Source organism: Phialemonium atrogriseum (genome assembly GCF_030411735.1).
Source record: "Phialemonium atrogriseum strain 8032-3 unplaced genomic scaffold QBC33scaffold_14, whole genome shotgun sequence".
In the NCBI taxonomy this organism is placed as follows: domain Eukaryota; kingdom Fungi; phylum Ascomycota; class Sordariomycetes; order Cephalothecales; family Cephalothecaceae; genus Phialemonium; species Phialemonium atrogriseum.
In genome coordinates, this window is record NW_026848151.1 from 112,794 (window position 1) to 139,779 (window position 26,986).

A 26,986-nucleotide genomic window follows, 5' to 3' on the forward strand; every position below is an offset into this window, starting at 1 on the left:
CGGCGGGACTGAGTGCTCCCATTGCTTACCCCCTCCAGCCCAAGGTTGCAAAGCTGCATGTGAGGGAGGGTGTGGATCCTGGACCTATAGTGGAGGTGCATGAAGCCAAGTTGAGTCAAGCTTTGGATCGTAGAGCTTGTTTACGGCCGCTCCGAACCAAGCATTGGCGTACCAGCAGCCTTCGCTTCTGGGAAACCACCTGACTTCCAGAAGCCTTCACCGAAAGGCGCAGGGTTGCCCATTCCTGACATTCCTCTCTCGTGATTCCTCGCCGCTTCCCTGTTCGAGCGAGATTACCCTGCCTGGAGAACATATTATATCGCCAACGATTAGACGGGAATCCCTGGTTAACAGTCACCGTGGACTCTAGTGACTTTGGAAGTTGTCTCCAAGGGGGCCCCTGTTCTCCCCTTTGGGTAAGGCCGTCCGTTGATCGCGTTGGCCGAGACTAGCATAGTAGAGTCTGCTGAACTACAGCTGGCCCGCAGTCTTTACAAGCTCTCATGAGCTCCTCGAAATGGAGCGTGGGGGGAAGCCAATGTGAGTGAGCTGGGGTTCAAGCTGTTCCCGCCACAACGAATGACAGAGGGATATCAGGCACGTTCTTGAGCCTCGAGATGCGGTTCGTTCGCTTGGATCCACCCACCAGGGGCGATTGGCCAATGGCGGGAAATCTCGCGCTAAAGCGGGATCTGCCGTGCCAAGCTTGACCAACAGGGTTTGAGGATTGTGACACGAGCTCCAGGGTGTCGGGTCCACCGAGGTGTCACGTGCGCAATATTCCGCTTCGGTCAACATTATTGGACGTCACTCGCTTGGGACCTGAAGACTCGTCCTGCACCGAAGCCCATCAGAAGTTCGGTGCTTCTATAGTTCGGAGCTTCTATCGTATCGCATTGGATGGTTGGCAAAATGTAACCCAGCCTCTTTCCCTCATACAGTGCTGGCTAGATCCACCTCTACCCATAGAGGATACCGAGGTGGGCTGTGATGGAGACGCTGTTCGGCCAATGTCATGTCACTGACAAGCATTAATCCGTCACACCCGCGGAAAGGCAAACCAACACTCAGCCCACACTGCACAGCGTGGCTGCATCAGACTTCAACTATCCTATCCTCGTCATCTTCAATCTCCCCACGTGCCGCACCCTCAGGATCCTCTTCGTCCCTCATCAAAACCTGCACCAACCGGTCGCAGGCTTCCTGAACACCCTCGTCCTCGACCTGGAGATGGGTTTCTCGGATAATCGGATACACACTGACTTCCCTCATTAGATCCCGGCCTTCCCTGGTGCTTGTCAGAAGCGTCAACGTCTCGACATGTGTCTGGATGATATTGTGATCCGAATCTCTTTGTTTATCTGGCGGCAGGAGCTGTAGGTCTGGCAGCATCGCCAGGGTTTCCTCTTCGTCGTATTGCTCCCCGCCAACGATGGGCAGCAGGATATATGGCAAAATATCGATCTCATCCACGGCCAAAAACGAAGGATGGGAGGGGATGTCGAAGGCGACATTCTTGATCGTGCTCGCCACCCCTTTTCTCCGTACGTCTGACTTGTGCTCCGTGAATACTTTTAACTTGGTCAGCGGAATGACGTCGTCATATGCCTGCTTCTTGATGAAGAACTGGCGGATCTCAGCGTGCTTCGCGAGATCTGCGAACAAGTATGCGAGATAGTCGAAATCGGCATGCTTGTTGTATGTCCCGTCAGACCCCTTAACAAAAAGATCAAGGAGTTGGTTTAATGTCAGATCGTCCGATCCCAGACCGTCGGGACAGCTTTGCCTTCGGTCTAATATTCGCTTAAGTGACTCCCACTTTGCCAGATTGGCGAGTAGCATCGACAGGAGGTTTGCATTGGGCTCGGATCGGTCCTGGTACAGACGCACCGCATTAGCTACCGAGCCTAAGGGGTCTCATATGTTTCCTCCCCAGCCATCATCGACATACAGTCACATGGTCTAGGACCACTTCAAGGAACTTGTCGTCGGTTGCAAGATTTTCGAGGATTTCGCCATCAGCGGAAAGGTTAATGAGGATCGTGATGACATGCTCGGCTATTTTCTGTGCGACAGCGTTCAGCACAAACAGATTATCAAGGCGAATGCTTCCCAGGGGGGCCGCACAGGTTGGTCTCGGACTAAGAGTTTTAGATGGCGGATAGGCTTAAGCTCATCCGTTTTGAAGACCGAAGGTTGCGCTGTTGAGTAAGGCACAAGATTTTCAACAGCAAGCAGCCGGATTTGGGGATTTGGATGGGCTATGAACCCCACAAGCTAAATTCGAGAGTTAGCCCAGAGATTTGTCTCATAATTTGAACATCTTACCTCTTCGAGTTCTGTGGGCATGTCGAGAAAAGTAGTATGGCTGACACACGATTTGCTATCTGTTGCGAATTGCGACTAAATTTTCTGATGATGATGATCGAGTTGAATGAAGATAGGTGGGGTCGATTTGGCGGGGTTGAAGACCGGCAGAATTCTGTTCACCGCCTGCAGTTTCGACCTAACAGCGCTTATCGTAGGGCGGTCAAGACCCTTGCAGGGGAATTTTTCTGCATTTTCCCAGATACGATTTTCCTAGCCAGGACGGTGGGATTCGATAGCAGGAGCACACACACCATCACCATCACAAAATTCAACATGCCAAAAGCAACCACTCCCACAGCGGGTCGCCATGGCCGGCGACACAACCCCCTCGAAGAGGACATATTAGCTACAGGAATCCTCAAATCAAAACCGTCAAAGGGCAAGAAGCGCGAGGACGACGACGATAAGGCAGGCTTCGTGGAGTCCAAGGCCTCGAAACAGATTTTGCGCCTCGGCCGTGAGCTTGTTGAGGAGGATCGTCAAGAGAACACAGCCGCCCCATCCATCCGAAGCGCATTCGATCCAGATGCCGCACGAAGGCTTGGCCTAGACGACGACGAGGAAATTGAGGAAGTTGTCTTCGAAGACGACACCTTTGGCGGCGATGACGAACTGCAGGAAGAAACCGGTGAAGAAATCGAGGTGGACGATCTTGAAACATTCAATAAATTCCTACCATCTGAACAGGAAAACCCACTGTCGGGGTGGCTGGCGGATGGGGATGCCGACGAGGCCGCAGCGCAAGCGCAGGGGTCGGGAACAAACTTGGCAGATCTGATATTAGCAAAGATTGCGGAACACGAAGCAAAGAGCCAGAATATCAATGATGCCTCAGCAGCGCCCTTCGAAGAAGACTACGAATTGCCACCGAAGGTGGTAGAGGCATTCACCAAGTAGGTCCATTGGATCCGTGTCTGAGGTTACGAGGATGTGGATTTAACATTGCCGAAGAATAGGGATGATCCTGTCGCGGTATAAGTCGGGCCCCTTACCAAAGGTCTTCAAGATACTCCCCACGCTCCCCCACTGGGAAGACATTCTACTCGTAACGAAACCGGAAGAATGGTCCACAAATGCCTGGTAAGTGCCCCAGAGCAGGGTAGACGGGATTGGGTTGCTCCGGAAAGGTATCCTGAGTGCTTACATCTATTTTAATGCAGTTATGCCGCAACCCGCATTTTCGTCTCATCGAAGCCCTTGGTGGCTCAGAAGTTTGTCGAAATGGTAATTCTGGAAAGGGTCCGCGATGACATTCATGAGACTCACAAATTGAATGTTCATCTGTTCAACAGCTTGAAAAAGTCAGCTCTGCTTCCATCTTCTGGAATGGGATATCTGCTAACTTGACCAGAGCCCTCTACAAACCTGCGTCCTTTTTCAAGGGTTTCCTCTTTCCCCTGATCGGAAGTGGAACCTGCACCCTCCGGGAGGCGCACATCATATCTGCCGTCATCTCTAGGATATCGATACCGGTTCTGCACTCAGCCGCCGCTATCAAGGGGCTGTGTGATATCGCAGCTCAGGAGGTTTCTCAGGGCACAGAGGGAGGTGGTGCCACCAACGTCTTCCTCAAGACCCTGATCGAGAAGGGCTACGCACTACCGTGGCAGGTAATCGACAGCCTGGTCTTCCACTTCTTGCGTTATCGCAGCGTGGATGTCGGGACTGTTCGTGAAGCCTGGGCGACGAGTAACGGCGCGAAATCCTTGCCTGTCATCTGGCACCAGTGCCTTCTGGCCTTCGCTCAACGATATCGCAATGACAGTACGTGCTTCCTCAATGCGCTGACCTTTCGGGAACAGTGGGCGATATTCTCAAAAGGAGATGCCGCTTCGCACCCACTACCCAAAAATCGGTGTGGCTAGCTTAATGCTGACTCGGCGTGTGAACAGTTACCGAGGACCAACGAGAAGCGCTGCTGGACCTACTCCTTACCCATGGCCACGCAGCGATTGGCCCTGAAGTAAGGAGAGAACTCCTGGCTGGGCGCGGGAGAGGTGTCCCGATCGAGCCCGAAGGGCCAACATTTGATGGCGATGACACCATGCTCGTGGACTCTTAAAGCGGCTAAGGAGGATTGCTTGTTACGAGCCCTTTGTTTCTGCCGCCACCTCGATGGTTTGGCCCCGTTGCATCCAAGAAGGGAAACCCAACCGGCATGGCGCCCTACAGGGCTGACTCCACTGAGAGTTTTGGCTACAGCTTGAGAATTACAGGTTCTCGGGGCGCCAGCCATGTTAAGGGCTTATTATGACTGTGAAGGAAGACTTGCAAGTGTCAGGAGTTTCTTAGATGTTCAGCAATGAGCATGTGATGGTCGCTTGGGTTATAGAATATCAGGTCTCTTCCTTTTACGCTGCCTATGAGACACGGCAATTATACACATTCCAAACTACATTGCGTTTAGAATGGGGTTCACATCCTGCATGAGAGAGCCAAGAGTCAGACTTGCACTCTCACAATGCCCCTTATCCGTTGTATCTTTGAGTGGCTGAGGAAATGTGGCGCTAACAAAAAGTAGCATGAGCCACACGCTAACCAACCATGAATTGTGGCTGGTAGCTTTCTTACCTGCCAGCCTCGCCGAGTGCCTCGACTTCGTGACGACTTCGTGAACGACTTCGTGAACACGAGCGAGATTCATCCCCCTCAGCTTCTAACTCGCCAAACAGGTCCAATCCACACATCCAAGATGGATTCCGCCGACTCGGATCCCCTTCTCCTTCTCCGGCAGTCGATTGCCTCTGGGAGCTCCATCATCCCAACTACCTCTCCCGAACCGTCGGCGCCAGAAGCAAACCTGTCTCAGTCAACTCACCTGCAGTTCACTCATCCTAAGCATGTCTCCATCCCCATCGATGCCCCGACACGCTTTGTATCCAATGAAAGCCCAGTCGATCTACGGAGCATCTACTTCGCCTGGCTCAACCGCGAGGTCGCGATTCCCGAGTATAATGCCTCAGCCACCAAGTTGAACCAGGAACTGGCTGGGGCAGCCACCGTACACAAGTTCGCGTTTGTCGAGCGTCTAGACCTGATTACCTGGTTGGAGGGCGCAAGTGAGGAGAGTGAATACATCAAGCCGTTGGCTGGGGAGATGGACAGCGCTGCTGCTGCGGTCGCAACCACCGCTGCATTGAAGGGCTCAGCAGTGTCAGCTTCAGCAGCGGCAAGAGCTGGAAGAGGCACACTCGATCCAAGACTGGCACAGATCTACAGTGGAGAGCGGCGCATGGGGGATCGTAACACTGTTTTAAGGGGAATCAAACCGACGGTAGGGTACCCGTCCCGGCGGCCCACTTCCCGAGGTTGACTCTTGTGCTGACGCGACCTTCTCAGGACTTCTCCCATGTCCGTAAACTCGCCGCACCTTTCATGTCGAAGAAGCCGGGTGCTGCGCCAAACAGCATATCCAGTAACCCTGCCCTTGCATTGAACCAGAAGCCGCAGAGGCGGCCCGACCCTATTATCCTCCTCTCGCCCTCTGCATCCTCCCTCCTCCGCATGTCGAATGTCAAGTCCTTCCTGGAGGGAGGCCGGTATGTGCCGACCGACAACACCGCCACCTCGTCGATGCTGCATGTATCGCGGCTACTCAAGGACATCGATCCCAACCGGCCCATACGCTTCATCCTCGTCGAGGGCCCAGAGCAGTTCAAGCCCGAGTATTGGAACCGTGTCGTCGCCGTCTTCACCACAGGCCAGGCCTGGCAGTTCAAGAACTACCGGTGGAGCAACCCATCGGAACTGTTCAAGCACGTGCTTGGTATCTACGTTGGCTGGAGGGGAGACCAGCCTCCCGAGTCGATTCGAGCTTACGGTCATCGGGTTCTGACATGCTCTGTTGAGAAGTGGAGGGATGCTGGGGCGCCGGGTGCGGAGACGAGTAGGTGGAGAGATCGCGAGGTGGTCGAGTCCATTTGGAAGGCCATCGAGAACAACATGCGGGCCAAGGGATGGAAGAGAGACACTGCCCCCTTATCGATCTAAAACGGGCCAGCGTTGAGGAATCATTCCTCTTCAAATCTGGACTTTTTACGATAATGGGTGTCTTGGAGCTTTTGTTTGCACGAACTTGGGCCTTTCAACCCCTTTAATCCACGTGCCTCACCTTTTGGGGCAGGTCTCTCGCCAGGCGTTTAGGTGGCGTTTGGTCTCAGGGACAGGGATGATGAGCTGGAAAATGGAAACGTGTGTCATGCGAGGCCGGGCTAACATACACAAGATGTGCATATGGTTGGGCGGCTTGTAAATTAGGATTGCGTAGAGAATGATACCATGCGCGAGCTCTCAGGGCCATTATCTCCACAACGCCATAGGAGGTATTTGTGCTCTATGACAGTCCTCAACGCCTGCGTCCGTCTGTAATCAGAGGAAATGCCGTGTAAGCAGTTGTATCCAACTCCAGAGTGAATCCATAATACAGAAAATCAAGACTGGTCAGTTGTCTGGGCTCGATAAACCCCTCGATCACCCACCAACCGAAGGATAGATAGGAGGTAGCCCCCTCCCCAATTCGGATCCCAAGGCCGGACCCCCTCACCCCCTCGAGCTCCTCAGGCACAGCACCAGCGACACCACGAAGACCGCCAGGGCCAGCAGCAAGCCGTCCCCGTCCGTGCGGCGATGGCCATTGAGGCGCGGCCGGGGTCGGCGGTGCGCGAGCCGGTGGAGGTGGAGATGGCGATGACGGGCCCCGACGGGCGCGGGGTGACGGCCGAGGAGGTCGTCTGTCATGGTGGTGGTGGCGATGTGCGGCCTTGCTGTCGCTCATTTCTTTTGTTTGCTTGTGGGTGGGATGATCCGGGGGGGGGGGTTGGGTGGGGCCAGTAGTAGAATAACAGATGTGTGATCAAGGGAGGAAATGAGTGTAGAAAGAGGTTTGTTCCCAGCCTTATCGGAGATGGGAGCCTTGGCTGGCTTTTTCCCCGCTGAGGCTGGGCTGGCCCCTGGTCGATGGTGGCCTATTCGGGTTGATCGGCAGATATGTTTGCCTCTCTCCAGCCCCGTGAGGAGTGAGGCAACTGAGCGAGTGGAAAGACTCTAGACCCTGATAATTCTATGATGCAAGGACCATAGCAATGTGGCTGAGATATCGGCCTCGAAAGCTCGGCGACGGCCCGGACCGGCCCCACCAAGCAATTAAACCCCCCGCCTCCTCCGAGCTCCATCCGGCCGAACACGGCCGGGGTGCAATAGAACTAGGTTGGTGAGAATCCGCCTTCTAGGGCAGCGATCAAACGGCTAAGAAGCCGCGACGGGGAAACGGGCGGCGTCCTGCGAACTTCATCTTAGCAATTATCGCAGGCAATGCTCTTCCCCACCAACCGGGGACAGAGCTCAATGTCTATTCTCTGCAACAACTATTTGCAAGAGGTTATTTTTGGCGGGTTCTAATTTCGGAAGCTTCGTCTGGAAACTTTTCTTTGTTTGCAACTTGCTGCGAATGGGTCAGAGTCACAAGCTTTTTGCTGCCTGTAGCCAAGCCACCATACCTGAAAACCTATCTTCCCACACGACGTGCCTCGGCCTCACTCACAATAAGACCGTTTCCGATTTGTGCAAGTCGATAAACCTTTCCCGACAGAATGCTTCAGTACATCTATATCAACGGTTATCCTGGGGTTGGCAAGCTTACAGTAGCAAAGGAGCTTGAGAAACTTATCCCTGGTTCCAAGATCTACCATAACCATTTGCTGATCGATCCCGTCGCTCCATTAGTTGAGCGTACCTCGCCACACACTGTCACACAATACGGGCTAGCTTACGCCGCCACGTTCTGGACATCATTGCAACATCTGAGGCAACGCAACATGTGACATGGATTTTCACTGATTCGCGATCTTCAAGTCCAATCGGCAGTGCGGCCGCGCAAGATTACGAGAATGCAGCTATCAAGCGGTGGGTCCCATTTGTCTCGGTCATCTTGTAGTGTGAGCTGGAAGAGAACCTGAAGAGGGTAGCCAATGAAGGGCGCGGAGCTAATCTAAGCACCAAGGTGACGGATTTGGAGGTGGTACGGACCATCCGGCAGCATATCAACAAGGTCGTCCGTAACCATGAGGTCTGAATATGAGGCCCATCAGGTTTCAAGATTTCCAGGTTTTGCGTTGACTAAGAAGGGCCTACTTCAGTTAGTAGACGCTCTGTTTATACCAAGCACTCTTCCGAGTCTTCTCTGGGTTCTTTTCCCTCGTGGAAAGCTGGTGACGCTGACTAACGAAGTCCAGGATAGGGGCCCCCAAAATTGTACCCCCACCCAGGGCCAGCTTGCTCCTCTAGCGCAGTCATACCGAGACCTTTCAGGCAAGGCTCGACAGATCTTCCCCATATCTCAGGCCATTTCTTACATATAAATCGTGGAGTGATCTTACCTCGGAGATTGCCGGGTATGTGCCGTGATGAAAATTTGCCAAGAGAGCCTGGTAGGAAAAGGTTACGCGGATGACCCCTTCACTACTACCAAGCACGCCAAGTAACTGCTGCGTCGTATGCGTATACTGAAGTACCTTGGTGGCTGGCAATATCTGCCGACAACAGAACCATCACTATCTGGCTCTGGAGAGGTTGGAAAATGGCTGGGACAAGCTGATCGCTTTCAGAGCCCTGTCTGTGGGTTCCACCTAACCTCCGGTTTCGTGGGGGTGGAGGGGCGGAATTCCTCGCAAATGACTAGGCCTAAGTCGACATCACTGTAACCTCGATCGCGTGCAGCGAATGATTTCCGGTTGCGTGGGGCGCCGAGGAACCCTACTCCTAAGTCTTGTCGTCCCAGTTAAAGACCTCCCAAGTAATCCTATCTGCGAGCCGTTGTGAAAATGGCTTGCCTTACTGACTTGGTGTACTATGTCGGGCCTGGCAGCCCGGAAAGGACTTGGCAAGTGCGGCCTACCCGACTGAATCATTGGTCGTTGGGTGGCATAGGTAGATAGTTAGGGAGGAAGTAAACAGGCTTGATCATGAGTGGCTGATATTCCGTCAGTTGATGAATGGACTGCCCTGTTTATCCGGTGACCACTCAGGTATTAGAGTAGGGGAGGCAATTACCTCTTATTTACAGCTTTACCAGAAACCTCGACAATGACCCCCATCTCCGACCCGACAAGTTCAAAAGCAAGCAATCTGGGATTCCGCGTGGCAGCCCCGCGGAACACGTGGATTGTTCCGCCACTCTTCTGCCACTGGTTCACTCCACCTGGATTGGGAAATTGATTGATTGTTTCAAGTCCTGGCCCAGATCCAGCAAACCAGTAGAACAGGGGAGACGGGACGGGAGGGCTTTTTTTGTGGCTTCCTTACCACGTGGCATTTTCTCCACCGCTGGGCCGTGCAGTACGGCCGGGTTCTTTTTGTTCACCGGTACTTTCCTTGTTTCCCCCCCTCCCAGGCTCAGCCTCTGCCCGGCTTGTCTCGCGAAACCAGGAACCCAGGCTCAACTGAATGCTGATAACATTGCGGTGGGGAGAGGAACGGGTATGAACTTCCATTTTAACATTCTTAAGCAAGTGGAGGGACTGAGCCCTCCCAAGGGGGGATACCCGGGTGTAAATCAGTGCTGGTGTTTATTTTACCCTTTTTGAGTCCTAATATCTCTCGGCTTATTAAAAATAATGAGAGCCGGTAAGTACGTGATGATAACTCTATTACTTCATTGACATGGGACCAACGGTATATGTACTTAGGGACCAGAGTTTCTCATTTCCTTTTTTCTCTCTTTTTCTACTTTGCCTCACTCCACTTCCTTTCCAGGGAAACGGTAACGACCCAAGCTTATCTGCCAAACCTCCGATTTTGCCAATCCAATTTTATTCCCCGAGGTGTTTGCGGATGACCAAATATTTTTAGTCAACCCCGCTAGGACAACGAAACGTGGAGCGTCAAGGAACGAGGATCGCGAAGATCTTGGCGAGGGCCTCTTGTTCCAGGTCAACAATCACATCCTGCCCAATTTCATGCGACTACTCCGGTAGATGGGACCCTAGAAGAGCTGGGTTTTCTTCTCCCGCAATTCGAAAGACACAAGGGATCTTGGCCTTCGGCTCTCTCCAGCTGATTGGCAGCTTTCTGGCCTGATACAATATTTCGACCACCATTAGCAACCACTGAAACTCAATCGACCGTCGTCTGGTTCCGGCCCGCACTCAACCAAGGGGGGTTGTTCTCAGCCGTTTGTGGCGACACCTGCACATAAGCATACCATTCCATCCCCGTCAGTTAGGCTGGCCTGGTACCTTACCTCTGTCCCCTTCACACCTTTCCTCACGCCGGGCTGCTGGGCTCCTGGCAACCTTCCCATACCATGGAACTCATGGAAGTCGAGGTACGTGGCTCTCTCGTTTTAACCCGACCCTCTCCCAAATCGGGAATAACATCATCACACCGGGAATGCTGCAGGCTGCCGCCCTTGTTCTTTCATATTTCTTTTTCCGTTTTTACAGAAGTTTAAGCACTCTACACCTACGCCACTGCAGTCATCTTGCTTCAGCTATGAAGTGTCAAGTGTAAGATTGCCTTTGGCGCGACTCGGCAGTGCCGACGATCTTGTCCTTCGATGCCGAGGATTTGCAAGCATAGAAAACGGAGGCGCTCAGGAAGGCAATGCTCAAGAGTGCAATGAGCTGAGTGCTGAATCACAAAGTTGTGCAGACGGACAGGGATATCTTTGCATTCGACAGGTTCCAGAGGCTTGTCATGATTGGCAGGGGGCCCCGTACAATGGAGAGGGCGGGGGGTGCGAGAGTGGTTGGTGTGGTAGGAACAATCCCTGAAGCCACGCGCCCATCCCGTCGCCCTGCTGCTGTACCTCGATTTCTTCCCAGTTCCCACCTGGCTACCTAGCCCTTGCCAAATGCCACATGCACGCGCTGCCCCAACTTCTGCAGGAGAATCTGCAAGTTGCGGTACATGTTACGGTACATGCACACACATGCACACATGTTCCACGCTGTTCCAAAATGTTGTGTTCCCTCCCACACCACAAACCACATGGCCAACCGCCCCTGTCTTGCACAATACACTAGCAACAACGCTTCCCACACACACACACACACACACACACACACACACACACACACACAACCAGCAATTATCTTCCTCTCTGCCCATCGTCATCGGCACAGACTTTCGTTGTCCATGTTCCATTTGGCCCGGGAATAGGGCAGTATGACAGAGGATAGTACATCCAAATCAATATCCCCAAATGTAGTCCATTGGCAGACATATTTCCACGCTCCGTATTCCTCTTTTACCGGGCCCCAGTCCGAGCTCGGAGAAGACCTAAACACCTTGCACAAAGGAATGATCAATTCTCCGCCTCTCCCTTCCAGCCAAGCGTTGCCGGAGCGGTGCGGTGCGGAGCGCCTTTCTGACCAGGCTTCATCATGATTGCTGCCCACCCATGAAATGGGGGGATCCACTGGCGCCAAACTTGCAAAATCCTTATTAATGCCGAGAGCTTTGCAAACCAACTCTCTTGCTAGCGCTGTTGGCCCAAATGTCCTGCCTTACGAGACACTGCAGACCAGTTGCCGGCCTTCTGTGGGCTCCGGGATTTGTGTCCTGCGGTTTTTATCTTTCTGTAAATGGCCTCTGGAAATGAAATACACGTGATGGATTCTTCGAATCCTCGTTGTGCTACTTCTAATCTCCTAATTTATTTGTGCTGCCGGGCTGCCTCGGCTTGAAGAGCGGTGGAGAAGTGAGGGAATGACGGAGAATGGAGCATTGCTTTTTCCCCCCCTTTGAGTCGGGCAGGTGGCAGTTCCACTTGTAAAGGGCATGCAGGCCGTATCCCTGTCAGAGACCCTGCTGTTTCCCCACTGTCTTTGTGATGTACTCTGGATTCTGTACCAGTACTTCCACACTTTCATCCAAGGCGTCCCCACTCCCTTGTGCCACCGCCCCTCCTGGCTTCCTCTGCCTCACCCGGTTCGTTCTGCTGATTCAAAAAGTCCCTTCTTTTTATTCTTCTGTTTCATTTCGCCTTGTTGAACAGGAGTCTGTTCCACCGCCACAGGATAGCGCACACTTGCCCATACAAAACCGCCCGCGGTCCACCCTGCCCACATTTCTCACTGACTCTCGTTATTATTAGATGGCCGCAGCCTCCCACTCCAACCCGCTGTCCACCACGACCAATTCCTACACGACACAGGGAGAGACATCAAACAGGCCGCCATCCTCCACCAATCCCTCCGTTGAACCGCCCACTGACCGCCCAATTGGCTCTGTCGCCGCCTCTCGACAGCAGCTTCAGAGCACCTCGTCCACCGGCTCTTCCTCCGGCAGCCAGAAGCCCGGCAGCCTGTTCGCCTTCGCTGCTGCCGCCATTGACAAGACCTTCGCAGGCATTGCCGAGCCGCGGGTTCGGCCCCGACAATCCTTGAGTCGACTTTCTATCGGCCCGGACTCGATCCTCTCCAACGGGCAGCCCAGCCCGGCGAAAGCCTCTTCTCGCAATCGCACCTCTTCGTCCGCCTTCTCCTCGTCTTCTACCCTCCCCGGAGACGCCAAGTTTTTGAACCCGCCATCGCTGTTGAAGGACCCACCCTCTCAACCCTACAGTGAGACGGATCCGACAAGACCGCTCCCGATCCATCTCCCCCGTGTGGACAGCAAGATGCACCAAACATCATCCAGGTTACTACGTATGACGGACGACGATAGGCCGTTCACAAGAGTATGTCTTTGCCAGCACGCCTATTTCACCCCCATCGCCGTCGCCGCCGCCCTGCCCCAATCTCGAGTTTCGGGATCTCGGGCGGGTGCAACGTCGGAAACAGCCTACTATTGCTACCTTTCCTTGACCGGCATACCCGTGATGGTCTCGAATATATGGGCGCTAACCACCATATTAGGATTTCAAAGATCTCTTCGGCACATTGATCGTCAGCCTCCTTCCGCTCTCGGCGCATCGCGTGCGATTGACCAAAGTCGAGCACACCTTCCTATCCGAGGATGCCATTAATAACCTGGGGTCGCTCAAATTCTCGCAGTCAAATAGGATGCCAGATCCCAAGGATCCGTCCCGGATTGTGACGACTACCACTACCACAACCTTTTCTATGGCGAGGGATATGGCCCGGTCCATATGCCAGAGATTTGTCGATGCGAGGTTTATCGAATCCGCAGACGGAAGATACCAACAGGTGTACAATATGAAGGGCTCCGTTTGGCAGCTGACGCCAAAAGGAGTGTGCATTTTGGATCGGTTCTGTTCAAGAAACGGCATCCAACAAAAGCAAGTGGCGGAGCTTGTCAGCACCTGCATGGCACATCTGGTGATCCTCGAACGAAGCGGGCAAACAGACAAGCTCGTGATGGATCGTGACACTATCGAAGTCATTTTCAGGAGATTTGTGGGCTCAAACGGAACCAATGTGAAGTCGAGCGTCAGCTCGGCGGACTCGGATTCCTTGAACGATTACCGCGACGGACTTACAGGTGTTAAGATGGCCGGAGAGCGCAAAGTAGGCGGGAAGACGTTCAAGGATACCTTCACTGGAAAGGCCGCTACCGACTGGCTTATGGACTGTTGCACGACGGTTGACCGGAGGGAGACGATCGAAATGGCTGCTTTCTTCGTCGAGTACGGCCTAATCGAAAGCATACAATCGGATCGATCGTACATGATCCAGAACCCAGGCAACAGTCTGTTCCAACCCACCAAGCATTCCATCTACCAGCTCACGGCCAAAGGAAAGGATATAGTCAACGGCGCGCTGGCGCGAGGACGGCCCTCGGAGAGCGAGGGCCCGTCAGCATCGGCGAGGGCGGGCATCGCCCGAGATTCCAACACGCAGCGGCTGGACAAGATCCTCAACGACGCTGCTCTACGCCTGTTGTTCCGCGAGAACCTGAGGGAGACGCATTGCGAGGAGAACCTCTCCTTCTATGTCGAGGTGGACGAGTTTGTGCGCCATTCCCGTGGAGCCATCAGGACAGCGCAGAAGAGCCCCAACAGCACAGCCTCGGCGGACGGCATCAAGGAAATCATGGCCCAAGCATACGGCATCTACAACGCCTTCCTGGCCCCTGGCTCTCCGTGCGAGCTGAACATTGACCACCAGCTGCGGAATAACCTTGCAACACGGATGACGAAGGCTGTCGGACAAGATGTCGCCATGATAGATACCCTTCACGAGGTCATGTCACTCTTCGAAGACGCTCAGAATGCTGTCTTCAAACTCATGGCGAGCGTAAGTTACAGCCTCTTGAGGGAAAAGTCGTGGGCTTGCATATGTAGGGGCGCCGCCAAGCTAACCACAATCCCTCTTTAGGACTCTGTGCCGAAGTTCCTTCGCAGCCCGAAGTACGAGCAGACACTGAAGAATTACGATTTCGATGCGATTGTCGTCGGCTCAGGTCGCATCCCCGAGCGCAGCCAGAGCAGATCAAACCGCAAGTGACCCACATAACCTACCAATCAAACATTGCGGACTCTACGAATCCTCCGATCGCATGGATCCGGAATCAGCAGCATCCATCCCCCCTCTGCGCATCATATGGCTTCTCATCGCTCTGTCCTACCCTACCGTCAACCCGGCGGCAAGCTATCTATTAATGTTCCTTCTGTCTTCCTCTACCGCATCGGCCTTTTTTCTTCTTTTCTTTTCTTTTCTTTCTTTTTGGTATTCCCCTGAAACGACGGCGTTAATCGGCTATTTTCCTGCATAGACGAGACCTGGCAGTCGGTCTTTGTTCAATCATCGGGCCATACGACTCGGTGACGGTTGTCGGCAAAGGTATCTGGTGTCTCGGCGAGGAACGTAAACTGTCCAGGGGCGGCCCGATGGCGGCAATAGAGATCTGAGCGGAGGGGGGGCTGGTCGTTTTATGAGAGGCCATGTTTCAGCGATGCGCGCGTCTGTCATGGCGCGTATCATCCACGCGCAGTTAGTTGAATAGAGTCTAGGGGAGGGGGTGCGGGACTATTTGAATTCTTCCAAAGCATCTGATGGGCCACAGCATTCTTACACGACTTTGGACTTTGGCGAAAGGCGGATACCTCTCGTAAAATGAAAGTAAAAGAAGGGCAAACCTATTTGGGGAAAAAAGAAGGAAAAAAAAAAGGAAGATGTATATACATATGATGAAGAGACATAGGGAAAGGCCGCGCCGGCTTTATTAAGTGCAACTTGCGGCCATTTGATTGCATTCTCGCCACGCAGAAAGCCACTTGGTCTTTCCCGCCGGGGCCGAAGCGGACATTCACAGCGCGTCCCCGTGGAATGTCGCCGCGCCTTGATTTTGGACGCGTCAAGTGGTCAAGGGACTTTTGGATTTGAGGCAGGAAACGGAACGGCGTGTCGTTGGAATGGCCTGTTCCCTTCCCCGCCACAGGGGGGCATTCTTGATGGCGTGAAGTCCAGATCATCATGGTCCTGACCGATTTATCATTGGTTAACAGAGCGTCTCGGTGGTAAAATGATAGATTCTTCAGGGCGCCACTGTTCATCCCTGAGCTGATTCCTGACCGCTGAGCCCGTCCATAAAGGAGGTTGCATGTCGCCGTCGTCAAGTTCGAGTTCATCACCCATCGACACTCATTCTCACCCGCCCCAGTCCTTCATTCAAGAATAGTAGTCACTCGTTTTGCTCCCCGACATCCAACACCAGCACACTCAACATAGTCACTCATTTGAATCGCTTAGAAGAGAAACTCCAAACAGCGAAGATGCAGACCAAGAGCCTCCTCTGGATGGCGGCGGGGTCTGTCCCCTTCGCCCTGGCCCAGACCACCGTCGACGTTATCGCGGTGACCACGGTCACGGAGGTCGTCACCGCCATCGAGACCTACTGCCCCGGACCGACCACCATCACCCACGGCACCCACACTTACACTGTTCTCCAGGCCGGCATCTTCACCATCACCGACTGCCCCTGCACCATTACAGCTGTGAGTATTCCCCCCCACCGGTTCTTCCGCCTTGACTTTTGGAGCAGAACTTGACAGACTGACGACGTGCCTTCCCTCTCAGGTCCGTCCCTGCTTCGGCGGCCAATGCGACCCCCAGCCCACGCCGCCCCCGGGTGACGGCCCCGGCGGCCAAGCGCGCCCAGGCCCACCAGGAGGCCCACCAGGAGGCCCGCCAGGAGGCCCGCCAGGAGGCCCGCCAGGGGGTCCGCCAGGCCCGCCTTGCTGGGGCCCCGGCTGCCCCCACCCCCACCCGCCTCCTTGCTGGGGTCCCGACTGCCCGCCCCCGCCCCCGAGTGACGGCCCCGACGGTCCCGACGGCCACGCTCGCCCAGGCCCTCCAGGGGGTCCGCCAGGGGGTCCGCCAGGCCCGCCTTGCTGGGGTCCCAACTGCCCGCCCGCGCCCCCGAGTGACGGCCCTGACGGTCCCCCCCCGCCTCCGTGCTCCCACTGCCCGCCCTCGCCCCCGAATGACGGCCCCGACGGCCCCGACGGTCCCGACGGCCACGCTCGCCCAGGCCCTCCAGGAGGTCCACCAGGCCCGCCTTGCTGGGGTCCCAACTGCCCGCCCGCGCCCCCGAGGAACGGCTCCGACTTCCACCCCCACCCCAACCCGCCTCCGTGCTGGGGTCCCAACTGCCCGCCCGCGCCCCCGAGTGATGGTCCTGACAGTCCCCCCTCGCCTCCGTGCTCCCACTGCCCGCCCTCGCCCCCGAGTGACGGGCCCGATGGTCCCGACGGCCACGCTCGCCCAGGCCCTCCAGGAGGTCCGCCAGGCCCGCCTTGCTGGGGGCCCGACTGCAACGCCGGGCGCCCAGGCCCGCCGGGTCCTCCGGGCCCCGTTCCACCCCCGAGTGACGGCCCCGACGGCCCCGACGGCCCCCACCCGCACCCGCCTGCTTGCTTGGGTCCCAACTGCGACGCCGCGCGCCCCGGTCCGCCAGGCCCGCCCGCCCCGCCAGGCCCGCCATCCCCGCCCGCCCCGGGTCCTGTCCCGCCCCACAACGTCGGCACCGTCACCCACCTCCCCCCCCAGCCGACCGGCGGCGTGTCACCGCCCATCGTCATCGCCGGCGCCGGCCGTGTCCGGGACGGCCTGTCGGGGCTTGTCGTCGCCATTGGCGCCGTCGCCATGGCTGCTCTGTAGAGGCGGGGTGGCAAGTGGTTTTCGTTATCCCTTGATTTTCTTCTTCTTCTTCAGTCTGTCGCCTGGACGTGGTGGGCAGCTGGTTGCGCTTGGCCGCGGCCCGAGAGTGCGGGATGGCAGGAGAGCTGGCGGGGAGGGCATGCCCTTCCTTGCGGCGATTCTGCAATTGCTCGGATGTGGGTTTGGGTTGGGAGGGACAATGGGAAATAGGATAGCAATCATGGCATCAGGAATACGGATTGGTTGGCTTTAGACTGGGCATTGCCCCGAGATTGAGCATCTGAGCTACCAATATAAGAAAATCCCTTGAGGTTATTTCCATACTTCTTTGGCTGCCCTTGATTTTATCATGGTATTTCATGCCCGGACCGGGTATTGGTAATAATAACCCATGGCGTTGTCGCCCCCTTAGGTTTGTCTTTCAGTCTCTTCGGACACGTTAAACGCGTCCCTTCATCACTCCAATTCCGCGAGGAATGGCCCGTTCAGCGTACCCCCCATCGGTGCCGGTACGAGCGCTGGTGCTGGCGCGGCTGTTCCTAAGCGGTGCGCCTCACCGTCTGGGGTATAAGGGTTCATCTGCGGGTAGTTGGGGTCTCCCTCTCTGTATTTCACACTAGGCCCCGACTTCAGCGTTTGCCACGTGGCGGGGCCGTTTGCATCCGGGTACACCGATGTTACCGAGTCCTGGCGTAGGAGACGGAGCGGGTCCGGGTACAGGGTTGGATTAGATGTGTCAGCCTGAGGGTCGGCGAAAGGCGGGGGTGGGTTTCTGGCGAGGGGTGGAGATCCATAGGGGCTTTCCTCAGGGAGTTTTTGAGACTGAGATTGAGGGCGGTGGACCTGCTGGCGGTAGAAATTGCCGACCGGGCCGGGAGGCGAACCCCCTGGATGTTGTGATTGCCGGCTTTGGAGTGTGGCTGTTGTAGTGTAAGAGGATGGTTGATAGGGCGGAAATATGGCTGAAGACCCCCTGCCAGGATGAAGCGACAGTGGAATGGCAGCGACATTGGAAGATGATGGTGCGGGTGACGGGCTGCTGGTGGATGGTGTCCATGGTCGACTGTTGCCGCTGTGAGTAGAGTTGGAGGATGAAGAAGGCGGCCCACTCAAGCGGGAGCTGGAGTTGGAAGCCGTTGCCATTTGCGCCTTGGCCTTGAGTCGCTCAACGAGGGCCGCATGAGACTTCTTCAGCGTCTTCTTGACAAAGCTGGCCATTATCACGTTGCATCTCATGTCAACGTCCTCACGGATGTAAAGGCCGGTAAGAGGGGCGCCAATGCCAATCTCGACAGGCTCAATGGGCTCCCCTGGAAGGGAGCCATTGAGGGTCCACTTGCCACGTATATCTGGCCGTGGTGTTAATATAAACGTGGGCTACTAGGAGGATAGATAGGACGGTGACATACTTAAGCCGGCCGGAGCATAGCAATGGGTTTGAATGCCATTCGGCAGGTCGTGGAAGGCGCATGTGTAAGTGACATCTCCGTTTGCCAACCCACCGGGCAGGTAAGAGATCTTGTCAGTAAGGGAGTACCAGACGCAATGGAACTCATCCGGCGTTGCATGAGGGGGCGGGTTGATCCGATGTCGCTCTTTAACCAAGGGGTTCAGATCAATCATCTCCTCATGGTTGTGTAAGAAGTCGATGACAACTTCACGAGTAATACCCGGAGGGAGAACGCTGATTGTGGTGAAGGTGGTCCGCTTCGACATGGTTGCAACACAGGTTTGGGATATTCTTGACCAGGAGGAAATGGTCTCGGTCCAAGAGAGACGACGCTCGTGGGCCAAGCAGCTGACCAAAAGCGGGTAAGCAGTCCGGATAAGTGTGGGATGGATGGAAGAAAAGCGGTATTGGCTTCAATGCCGGTCGTCGCAGCCAAGTCCTGGCATACAAATTCCAAAAACTGAAGAGACTTGAAAGAAAGAGAGAGGGAGGAGCCAGGCCAAAACAGGGGAGTGAGGCTGGGCTGGATAGCACGAAGGCTACTCAACAACTTGCTGCGATGACAGACCGCAACTCACAGCGACGTGATTTGGCTTTTCAGGAAAGCAAATCTCCAAGCGAGGTAAGAGAGAGAGAGAGATGTAAGGGGTAGATGAGGGATGAAGTTGGCCATCATCCTTGTCCAAGCGTAGCACCAACAAGCTCAGGGGCAGTGGTGCCGAAAATAGACTTGCCTGCAGCGGAAGCCATGAGGAGCCGAGCGCTTGGTGACCTAGCAAAGCGCTTCGGCGGCAAACCTATTGGTCCTTCACATGATTAACATCCTTCAGCAAGCTTGGGCCTGAGCAGGTAGCAAGTAGGGAGCAAATAGACATGCATCAGCTTACTTTTAGCATAGGCACCCACCTACCTACCCATGTAATGCTGCCGAGGATATAAGACAAGGGGATGACGCCATTGTCACTAGGTACAGTACATATACTGTACCTACATTATGACTTATGTAGGTATCCGTATGTTGCCTCTGTTAATTGTTGACATGGATGCACACTAAGGGGCTGCACGTGATGATAAGCCAGCTAACCTGGAAGTTACCAGATAATGTCAGAGGTCGGGCTTGAGTCCCTGCTCCCTACAGCTGGGTGACACCCTGTAATTCTCCAAATCTAATTTCTACCTCCACCTCGACCATAACTGACACAGAAACCTGGGCCTTATGCATTTCTTCCTAGGCATTTGTAACAGAGCTGTGCTTCACTGGTAGCCCTCACACGTACCTGACTTTTCCTACACCCAGCTCAGAGCGGCTTGGCAGACTTGGCAGCAATTGAGAAGCCACGAGGCGAACCTGCCCTACATTCATTCGACACTCCTCGCTGGCCAGCTCCTATCACATCTTCATGCAGCCCCTCGACGATGCCTCCCAAGAAGAATCCATACAATCCCTGCCCATGGCAGCCTCCGCCCTGAGGCCCCCCAAGCAGCGTCATTCTCTCGCAACCGACGGCCATCCGCTCTCCCGGTCCGAAGCCTCCCTCCCCTACCGCGATCGCCGCTCCTCCCCCTCGGCAGCCTCCCTGTTCGCATCCACCTTGACCCCGCCCGGCTCGCGCTCCGCCTCACCGGCCGGCAGGTTCTCGCCGCCCGGCCCCACGTCCGGCTCCGTCTTCGGCGGCGGTTTTAAGCAATCGCTTCTGGACACGGGCGCCGCGGACAACCCCGGAGACCCGCTGAACCTGATCCTCAGGAGCTTCGTGCCCCACATCGCCATCTACGGGTCGCAAGACGTGGAGGAGCTGGTCAGGGAGAAGGGCTTCGACGGCGGCCTGTGGCAGCTGCTGCGGCCGTTTGGCGAGCGCATCCAGGGCAAGGTCAACGTTAGGGACAGTAACGGCGGCGCGCGGGCGTGGGAGGACTTCTCGGTGCGCTTTGTGCGCTTCGGCGACGGCGTCGAGGAGCCCGAGGAGCCCGAGCTCGCGGCGGCTGCGGCGGCGGCGGCCCGGAAGAACCCGCTTTCGTCCCCGCCCAACGGTCGCCCGGCGTCGCCCAAGCGGCGGATTAGCGGCATTGCAACAGTCGAGGCCGTCGTGAATCGCCATCTGCACTACGCCGAGGATGCCTACGTCGACTTCATGTCGCTGAACACTCCCACTAGGCAGGGGCTGGACGTCGATGCAACCTCGCCATACTACGCCCTGTATCTGCGCCGGATATTGTCCGGCATCCCCGTGGCATGTCACGAGACGTTCGGGCACCCCGTTGCCTGCATCATGGCTATAAGCTCGCGGAATCCGACACCGATCGATGCGCTTAGGGAGCTGTATGCGGAAACGAGTGAGGGAGCCAAGAGGTTGCCGGCCTGGGTGGACGGAACATATCTGCGCTACTACGTGCTCGTCCACGATGAAGAAAAGAGCGACATCGCCAAATCCCTGGCGCTTTTTGAGCAGATGAAGCGGCATTTGGGCCTGCATTGCCATCTGCTGAGGATACGGAGTTCGCAGGGTGCCGAGACGGACGACGACAGTATCCCGTTACCGCGGAGCGACTGGATGACCGCGGACGAGGAGCTTCGGGATATCGAGAGAAGCGACGACAAGGAGGACTTTGAGGACCCGACGCGATACATCTTCGAATCGGATGCGACGGCCATCCGGACGTTTGTCCGAGAAATGGTAACGCAATCTGTCGTCCCTACCATGGAGCGCAACGTCTTGAAATGGAACGACCAGGTGGCGTCGCGGCGCCGAGGCATTAGTGGTCGATTCATGAGTCTGTCTAAGCGCTGGGCCTTCGGAAGCGGGAATCGTAACTCGACTGGTAGCAGTGGCTCTGGCTCGTCGAATAACTACGATGCGTCGGGGTTCTACCGGGCGGACTCACCGGAGGCCATCATGAGGAAGCTGGCCGATTATGCCTTCATGCTACGGGACTGGAAGCTGGCCATGTCGACATACGAGTTGCTGCGGGGAGATTTTCAGAACGACAAAGCGTGGAAGTATCATGCGGCAGCCAACGAAATGGCGGCACTCTCCCTGCTCATCATGCCGCAGAACATGTCCTCCAAGAACCGGATCGAGACCATCAACCAGATGCTCGAGCAGGCCCTCTATTCGTACCTGACCCGCTGCGGCGCCCAGTTTGGTGCCCTCCGCTGTCTCGTCCTCGCACTCGAGCTACTACGGCTAAGGGGAGGCTCGGGCATCGACGAGGCCGTGAAGTGGGGGACTCGCCTACTCGAGTCAAGGCTAGTGGGCGCGGTCGGCGACGCTCTTCTCAAGGAGCGCATGGCCGTCTGCTACGCTACAAAGTCCGGCGGGGGCTCCCAGGCATGGGGCGCCAGGAGGCGGAAGTCTGCGCTCTGGAGTGTCCTGAGCGCCGAGACTTGGCTCGCCCAGTCGAAGTTCGTCCAGGCGCAGAGATGCCTCAACGAGGCGAGAAAGATGTATTCGCTGCTCCCAAGCGAATACGGCGTACAGAAGTTCGCCTTCGCGAGCGACTTCATGGCCCAACTTCAGGCCGAGCTTAAGGAGGCCCTTGCCGGAAAAGACGGAGCGGCTTACGAAGATGGCAGCCTGGACGGGCAGGAAGAAGTGGAGCTGCTCGTTGACGAGGAGAGCGAGACTCTAGACCGGAGAAGGTCCCGGAGGACCAGCTTGATCGTCGCTCCTGGGGCAGCGGGGCCAATCCTAGAGACCGAACCTCTGACGCCGCTTGTACCGGCAGCGCGGACGCTCGCTTCAATCGAGGACGAGGATGGTGGCACGTCGGCAAAGGATGGTTTCGGCTGAGGTCACCGTCGCAGGTGCCAAGCCTGGGGATGGGAGGCCCCGAACTTGCATGGAAAGGCGTTGCTTCGTTAATTCGCACCAGCATTAGTGTAATTCCATAGAGGAAAGCGGTGAGGAGCAATACGGTATACAGTTTCGTGGCCATTTGATCAAGGGTCACGGATATCATTTGCATAAATGGATATCCCCAAACTGAAAGAGAGGCTCATTAAGCGAACATGGGTTGCTGCAGTATCCCGGTCTACCCAGGTTCTTGGTGCCTGCCGGAAGCTTAGGCCGTGTTGATAAGATAGCGCTAAACAAAACCCCTGCTCTGCCTTATTTCGTTGGACGTCATGCTTCCTTGCGGCCAAAGACAAACAAGTGACACTTCTTAGCGGTGTCAACGACGGCGCACCTGTTGCCTGAGCGCGTCGTGTGTGTCATTTGTCAAATGGACCGGATTTCCATCTCCTCCCTCTTCCATCCGGTAACAACTTCGCGCCTTAAGGCCCCCCAACCAGAAGAGCTCTGTCACCATGAGCGGGCTCCCCGAATATCTCGTCGAGCACGAGCCGAGCTTTAGAAAGCAAGTTATTATTTTTTGGAACTGTCCCTCTCCGTCCCCCATAGTGTGCGCTGTTTGCTTACACATTCCCCACCCAGAGCCCGGCTCCCAGCCCTGTATTCGGACTTCCGGCCCCAGCGCACCCTCAACCCGGACGGGTACCAGGCCAACATATCGGCGTGGCGACGAGTCCTGGCGAGCATCGCGCGATCGGGCCTCGCGCCCCGGCCGCCCAAATCCGCGACGGCGAACCTCCTGGTCCTGGACTGCGACGACCGGCTCCTCGGCGCGCTCGAGAGCAAGCAGTACGGCCGGCCGCTGGCGCTCGGCGCCGTGGTGGCGGACGCGCTCGCGGAGCGGGAGCTGATGCCGCTACGCGACTTCCTCGCCGCCAGGGAGAGCATCTACCGCCGCCCGGCGGCGTGGGGCGTCAGCCCGTGGGCCGTCGCGTCGTGGGTGTTTCGGCAGCTCGGCGTCACCGACGCCCTGCGCGGGGGCGCGGATCGGTTGCCGAAGGCCCAGCTCGTGGTGCTTGCCAACGTCGAGGCGGCCGCCAAGGCGTTTGGTGACAAGGTCGCCGGCCATACCTCGAGATTCGAGCGGACCTTCTCCAAGGCGCACTTTCGCAAGACGTTCGCGGGCCAGCTGATGGAGGGGAATACGCTTTCAGAGACGGACGTGGATGTACTTCTCACGTCCCTTTCCAGGGACAAGGGCGTCGTCCTCTACGACGGGGAGACGGTCAAGATTAAGACACCGGGGGCGGACGAGACGGCTCTCACGGAAGAAGACGCCTCGGTCGCGCAGCTGAAGGAGCTGCTGGACTACCTCAACCACCAGACGACAGCCCTCAACAAGCGCATCGCGGAGCTCGGCCGGTCCGCCCGGGACGCCGTCGCCAACAAGAACCGCGTGGTGGCCCTGGCGGCGCTGCGGTCCAAGAAGCTGGCCGAGTCGTCCCTCGAGAGGCGCCTGGCCACGGCGGGCCAGCTCGAGGAGGTTGCCGCCAAGATCGAGCAGGCGTCGGACAACGTGCAGCTGGTCAAGGTGATGGAGTCGAGCGGCGAGGCCCTGCGCTCCCTCAACGCCGCCGTGGGGGGCGCGGGCCGCGTCGAGGACGTCGTCGACCGCCTGCGGGAGCAGATGGACCAGGCCGACGAGGTGACCAGCATCCTCGCCGAGGGCGACGCCGCCGCCGTCGACGAGGGCGAGATCGACCACGAGCTAGCCCTCCTAGAGGGCGAGGAGCGGCGGAAGGAGGAGGAGAAGGAGAGGGCGAGGCTGGAGGCCGAGAAGGCTCTCAAGGAGGCCGAGCAGCAGCGGGAGGCGGAGGAGACGAGGAAGCGGCTCGAGGCTATCCAGGCGCCGAAACCTCTCCCGGAGGGCCAGGGGCAGAAGGGGGAGGTTTCGTCAGCAGATCAGTCTCCAGAAGCGCTACTGGAGGAGGCTGCTGAAGGGCTGAGTAGGATGTCCCTTAACGAGGCACAGCCAGCACAAGCACAGTCGGAGACCTGATCTGGCGTTCCGATTTACCAAGTATAATTAACATGTTGGGAGTTCTAGGTGTTTTGTTGGTCTCGGCAGAGTCCACAGTCACAAGGGATGTTAGTTCATCATCTGGCGTTGCTCAATTGATCATGGGGTATTAACAGTAAGATTCATGTTTCCTTCCATGTTGGACGGTTCCATGTCATGATAAACCTCCCTCGGCGTTTTCCACCCTTGCTGCCCAAGATTCCTGCTCCGCAGGTAATGTCTGTGACCCTATATAAACGACCCTGAAGGTTCTGGGTTAGCAGAGCCGGCAGTTTGGGTCACTGCATCCTGCTCATGGATTACCCCGTCAATCGTGGTTGGGTATGGCAACTCTGCAGGATGTGATGGGTCTCCGGTCAGGTCTATGATGGTGTTTGTCCCAGCCGGAGGCATCTCATCCCCTTCCTCCTGTGGAGCCGAAGCCATTCCTGACCTCTCTCCTGACGCCCTGTTTGACTGGGTGTCCTCCTCTGGCCGTTGGCCAGCCTCGTTCCTTGTGACAGCCTCATTCCTTGTCCGCCGTGCATTAGCAATGAGATCCTTGAAGGAAGTATCATGCTTTGTAGCCCATGCAGTACCATCAAAGTCTTTGTCTCTGATTTGCGCTCCGAGCTGTGTAGAGTGGGTCATGGGGGCACGACCTCCTAGGGTCCACTCCCAGAATTCCAAGTCTTGGAGCATTTCCGATCGTTTCTTTGGCCGGAAAGAGTCACAGTTTGCATTCCATATCGTGACCCATTCCCGATGTCTCCGCTCAAGGAGCGGCCTCGGTCCGGAGGTAGATATGCCCAGGTCACTCATCCTCTTTCGAAGTGCCTGATCTTTGAGGATAGAGTAGTTCAGGACTGGTAGTCTCTCCATGGGTTTGGCCGGTGCCGATGGCTCCGCAGCACGACCTGCGCTGAAGCCACCTGAACCGAGGCCTCCTAAAGCTCCCCTGCTTAGCACTTTGACGTTTGCTGCTGCTGGTTGAGGTGATCCAGGGCAAGATGTATCGATATGTTTATCCACCTGCCAGGACTTCATCCGAGCCCAGCATATCGGACAGGCCGCAAGGTCGGTACCTGGCCCCATTAGTCCCTGAGCAACCAGTGATGAAGTATTACAAAGCCTACCTAGTCCATAGTTCATCGAGTCTGTTTTGTTTTCAGGCACATCCACTTCCTCGCGCATTATTGCAGCTGTGGCCTCTGCAGCCTTTGTTTTGCTCGACCGGGTGGACATCCGGGTCCTCTTGCTCGGGTTGGTGGCGTTCTCGTTCTGAATATCCTCCATATCCTTCATGCCCTCCATCTGGCCTGCTTTTCTCTTCGGTGACGCCAGCACTGTGTTGTCATGACCTTGCTGCGTCCTCGCCGCCAGCATAATGGCCGGTCTCGACTTCACAAAGGCGTCGACGGCTTCTCTTAAAGCCCAGTTGCCCCTCAGTTTTGATTCTTGGTCGCTGGTTCGACAGAGTGGGCAGTTCCCATCTAATGAGAGACACCTCCGGATACACAAGGAGCAGAAGGTGTGATTGCACGAGGTGATCATCGGCGAAGTGTAGAAGTCTTTGCAGACATGGCATCGGAAGGCCTGTTCAACAGGCATAAGAGCCGACAGAGGGGTGCCAAGCCAATCGGTTGAGTCGGTGATATTGAAGGCATTGTCGCGTGTGGTTCGGTTCTCCATGGTCAGATTAATTTGCCCTTGGCGCTTCGAGGTTCTTTCTAGTCGGACTTCGAATCCACAGAGGGAAGCCGCCAGCAAGGTGAGAGGGGAAAGTCCTCCAGCAGAAGGTAGGTATGGATTTGGCGGCGAGTTGTATGGCACCTTCCTCAAAGCATCGAAAAGGAAGTAGGTAGATATGCGCTGGCCTCGATCTATACGTTCCAGGTGGTTAAGACGTTGAGAATTAGTTATTTAGGGATAGAAAAACACCTACATGGAGGATGCCGGCGGCCTGATTTCGTTTCGTTGCCCGTCTCGCTGGAAATAGGAGCGCAGCAATGTAGGTTAAAGAGCGCCGTAGCCACCTGCCTTGCAACTTCCTTAAACGGCGATTCAGATGTAGGTGCGGATTACTGTATGTACTGTATGTACTTACCTAGATGCGCTAGAAGTGACGCGACTTTCAGACCAAAACGCGCTAACCTTTTAGATCCCCCTTAACGCGGTTTCCCTCTTTAAGGCACGCGTCGTCGTGGCCCAAGCTCAGATGCTCCAAGTTCACCACCACTAACAGACCACG

General features: G+C 56.1%; 11 protein-coding genes across 11 annotated transcripts; 7 read left to right on the forward strand and 4 right to left on the reverse strand.

The window, feature by feature from the left end:
- Positions 1-946: 946 nt before the first annotated feature.
- On the reverse strand, positions 947-2,421 carry QBC33DRAFT_83664 (putative DNA-binding protein hgh1 protein). Its single transcript, XM_060433128.1, has 4 exons — positions 2,329-2,421; positions 2,128-2,277; positions 1,952-2,065; positions 947-1,875 (listed from the first exon to the last, which is right to left on the reverse strand). The coding sequence occupies exons 1-4, from the start codon at positions 2,347-2,349 to the stop codon at positions 1,096-1,098; spliced, it is 1,065 nt and encodes a 354-aa protein (XP_060282907.1). The 5' UTR covers positions 2,350-2,421; the 3' UTR covers positions 947-1,095.
- A 151-nt stretch (positions 2,422-2,572) lies between these two features.
- QBC33DRAFT_539856 (Bystin-domain-containing protein) lies at positions 2,573-4,909 on the forward strand. Its single transcript, XM_060428016.1, has 5 exons — positions 2,573-3,263; positions 3,322-3,450; positions 3,531-3,671; positions 3,722-4,134; positions 4,263-4,909. Exons 1-5 carry the CDS (start codon positions 2,644-2,646, stop codon positions 4,430-4,432), a joined length of 1,473 nt encoding a protein of 490 aa, XP_060282908.1. The 5' UTR covers positions 2,573-2,643; the 3' UTR covers positions 4,433-4,909.
- Positions 4,910-4,943: 34 nt separating this feature from the next.
- Positions 4,944-6,824, forward strand: QBC33DRAFT_539858 (RNA pol II accessory factor, Cdc73 family-domain-containing protein). The gene is made up of 2 exons (XM_060428017.1): positions 4,944-5,643; positions 5,709-6,824. The coding sequence occupies exons 1-2, from the start codon at positions 5,063-5,065 to the stop codon at positions 6,358-6,360; spliced, it is 1,233 nt and encodes a 410-aa protein (XP_060282909.1). The 5' UTR covers positions 4,944-5,062; the 3' UTR covers positions 6,361-6,824.
- An 85-nt stretch (positions 6,825-6,909) lies between these two features.
- QBC33DRAFT_559424 (uncharacterized protein) lies at positions 6,910-7,107 on the reverse strand (the record flags this gene model as incomplete). The annotated part of the gene is made up of 1 exon (XM_060429974.1): positions 6,910-7,107. The coding sequence occupies one exon, from the start codon at positions 7,105-7,107 to the stop codon at positions 6,910-6,912; it is 198 nt and encodes a 65-aa protein (XP_060282910.1).
- Positions 7,108-7,849: 742 nt separating this feature from the next.
- QBC33DRAFT_83827 (uncharacterized protein) lies at positions 7,850-8,309 on the forward strand. Its single transcript, XM_060433130.1, has one exon. It carries the CDS (start codon positions 7,959-7,961, stop codon positions 8,187-8,189), a length of 231 nt encoding a protein of 76 aa, XP_060282911.1. The 5' UTR covers positions 7,850-7,958; the 3' UTR covers positions 8,190-8,309.
- Positions 8,310-12,000: 3,691 nt separating this feature from the next.
- On the forward strand, positions 12,001-14,899 carry QBC33DRAFT_83728 (regulator of G protein signaling domain-containing protein). The gene is made up of 3 exons (XM_060433129.1): positions 12,001-13,048; positions 13,227-14,567; positions 14,649-14,899. The coding sequence occupies exons 1-3, from the start codon at positions 12,464-12,466 to the stop codon at positions 14,775-14,777; spliced, it is 2,055 nt and encodes a 684-aa protein (XP_060282912.1). The 5' UTR covers positions 12,001-12,463; the 3' UTR covers positions 14,778-14,899.
- Positions 14,900-16,045: 1,146 nt separating this feature from the next.
- On the forward strand, positions 16,046-17,432 carry QBC33DRAFT_559426 (uncharacterized protein; the record flags this gene model as incomplete). The annotated part of the gene is made up of 3 exons (XM_060429975.1): positions 16,046-16,287; positions 16,350-17,220; positions 17,322-17,432. 3 exons carry the CDS (start codon positions 16,046-16,048, stop codon positions 17,430-17,432), a joined length of 1,224 nt encoding a protein of 407 aa, XP_060282913.1.
- Positions 17,433-17,888: 456 nt separating this feature from the next.
- On the reverse strand, positions 17,889-19,148 carry QBC33DRAFT_452190 (uncharacterized protein; the record flags this gene model as incomplete). The annotated part of the gene is made up of 3 exons (XM_060424639.1): positions 17,889-18,352; positions 18,497-18,781; positions 18,842-19,148. The coding sequence occupies 3 exons, from the start codon at positions 19,146-19,148 to the stop codon at positions 17,889-17,891; spliced, it is 1,056 nt and encodes a 351-aa protein (XP_060282914.1).
- A 795-nt stretch (positions 19,149-19,943) lies between these two features.
- On the forward strand, positions 19,944-22,990 carry QBC33DRAFT_539876 (ER-golgi trafficking TRAPP I complex 85 kDa subunit-domain-containing protein). Its single transcript, XM_060428018.1, has one exon. It carries the CDS (start codon positions 20,283-20,285, stop codon positions 22,671-22,673), a length of 2,391 nt encoding a protein of 796 aa, XP_060282915.1. The 5' UTR covers positions 19,944-20,282; the 3' UTR covers positions 22,674-22,990.
- Positions 22,933-24,860, forward strand: QBC33DRAFT_83993 (putative snf7 family protein). The gene is made up of 2 exons (XM_060433131.1): positions 22,933-23,241; positions 23,319-24,860. The coding sequence occupies exons 1-2, from the start codon at positions 23,192-23,194 to the stop codon at positions 24,733-24,735; spliced, it is 1,467 nt and encodes a 488-aa protein (XP_060282916.1). The 5' UTR covers positions 22,933-23,191; the 3' UTR covers positions 24,736-24,860.
- QBC33DRAFT_539881 (uncharacterized protein) lies at positions 24,737-26,829 on the reverse strand. The gene is made up of 2 exons (XM_060428019.1): positions 25,872-26,829; positions 24,737-25,820 (listed from the first exon to the last, which is right to left on the reverse strand). The coding sequence occupies exons 1-2, from the start codon at positions 26,425-26,427 to the stop codon at positions 24,985-24,987; spliced, it is 1,392 nt and encodes a 463-aa protein (XP_060282917.1). The 5' UTR covers positions 26,428-26,829; the 3' UTR covers positions 24,737-24,984.
- Positions 26,830-26,986: the final 157 nt, after the last annotated feature.

Coding starts and splice junctions, on each gene's coding strand:
- QBC33DRAFT_83664 (XM_060433128.1), bottom strand. CDS start 2,349: ATGCCCACAGAACTCGAAGAG. Junction 2,278..2,328: donor TGCCCACAGAACTCGAAGAG/GTAAGATGTTCA, acceptor TCTCGAATTTAG/CTTGTGGGGTTCATAGCCCA. Junction 2,066..2,127: donor TCTTAGTCCGAGACCAACCT/GTGCGGCCCCCC, acceptor GCTGTCGCACAG/AAAATAGCCGAGCATGTCAT.
- QBC33DRAFT_539856 (XM_060428016.1), top strand. CDS start 2,644: ATGCCAAAAGCAACCACTCCCACAGCGGGTCGCCATGGCCGGCGACAC. Junction 3,451..3,530: donor GAATGGTCCACAAATGCCTG/GTAAGTGCCCCA, acceptor ATTTTAATGCAG/TTATGCCGCAACCCGCATTT. Junction 3,672..3,721: donor CTGTTCAACAGCTTGAAAAA/GTCAGCTCTGCT, acceptor TAACTTGACCAG/AGCCCTCTACAAACCTGCGT.
- QBC33DRAFT_539858 (XM_060428017.1), top strand. CDS start 5,063: ATGGATTCCGCCGACTCGGATCCCCTTCTCCTTCTCCGGCAGTCGATT. Junction 5,644..5,708: donor TTAAGGGGAATCAAACCGAC/GGTAGGGTACCC, acceptor GCGACCTTCTCA/GGACTTCTCCCATGTCCGTA.
- QBC33DRAFT_83827 (XM_060433130.1), top strand. CDS start 7,959: ATGCTTCAGTACATCTATATCAACGGTTATCCTGGGGTTGGCAAGCTT.
- QBC33DRAFT_83728 (XM_060433129.1), top strand. CDS start 12,464: ATGGCCGCAGCCTCCCACTCCAACCCGCTGTCCACCACGACCAATTCC. Junction 13,049..13,226: donor ACGATAGGCCGTTCACAAGA/GTATGTCTTTGC, acceptor CCACCATATTAG/GATTTCAAAGATCTCTTCGG. Junction 14,568..14,648: donor TCTTCAAACTCATGGCGAGC/GTAAGTTACAGC, acceptor ATCCCTCTTTAG/GACTCTGTGCCGAAGTTCCT.
- QBC33DRAFT_539876 (XM_060428018.1), top strand. CDS start 20,283: ATGCAGCCCCTCGACGATGCCTCCCAAGAAGAATCCATACAATCCCTG.
- QBC33DRAFT_83993 (XM_060433131.1), top strand. CDS start 23,192: ATGAGCGGGCTCCCCGAATATCTCGTCGAGCACGAGCCGAGCTTTAGA. Junction 23,242..23,318: donor CACGAGCCGAGCTTTAGAAA/GCAAGTTATTAT, acceptor TTCCCCACCCAG/AGCCCGGCTCCCAGCCCTGT.
- QBC33DRAFT_539881 (XM_060428019.1), bottom strand. CDS start 26,427: ATGGAGAACCGAACCACACGCGACAATGCCTTCAATATCACCGACTCA. Junction 25,821..25,871: donor CTCGATGAACTATGGACTAG/GTAGGCTTTGTA, acceptor TAATGGGGCCAG/GTACCGACCTTGCGGCCTGT.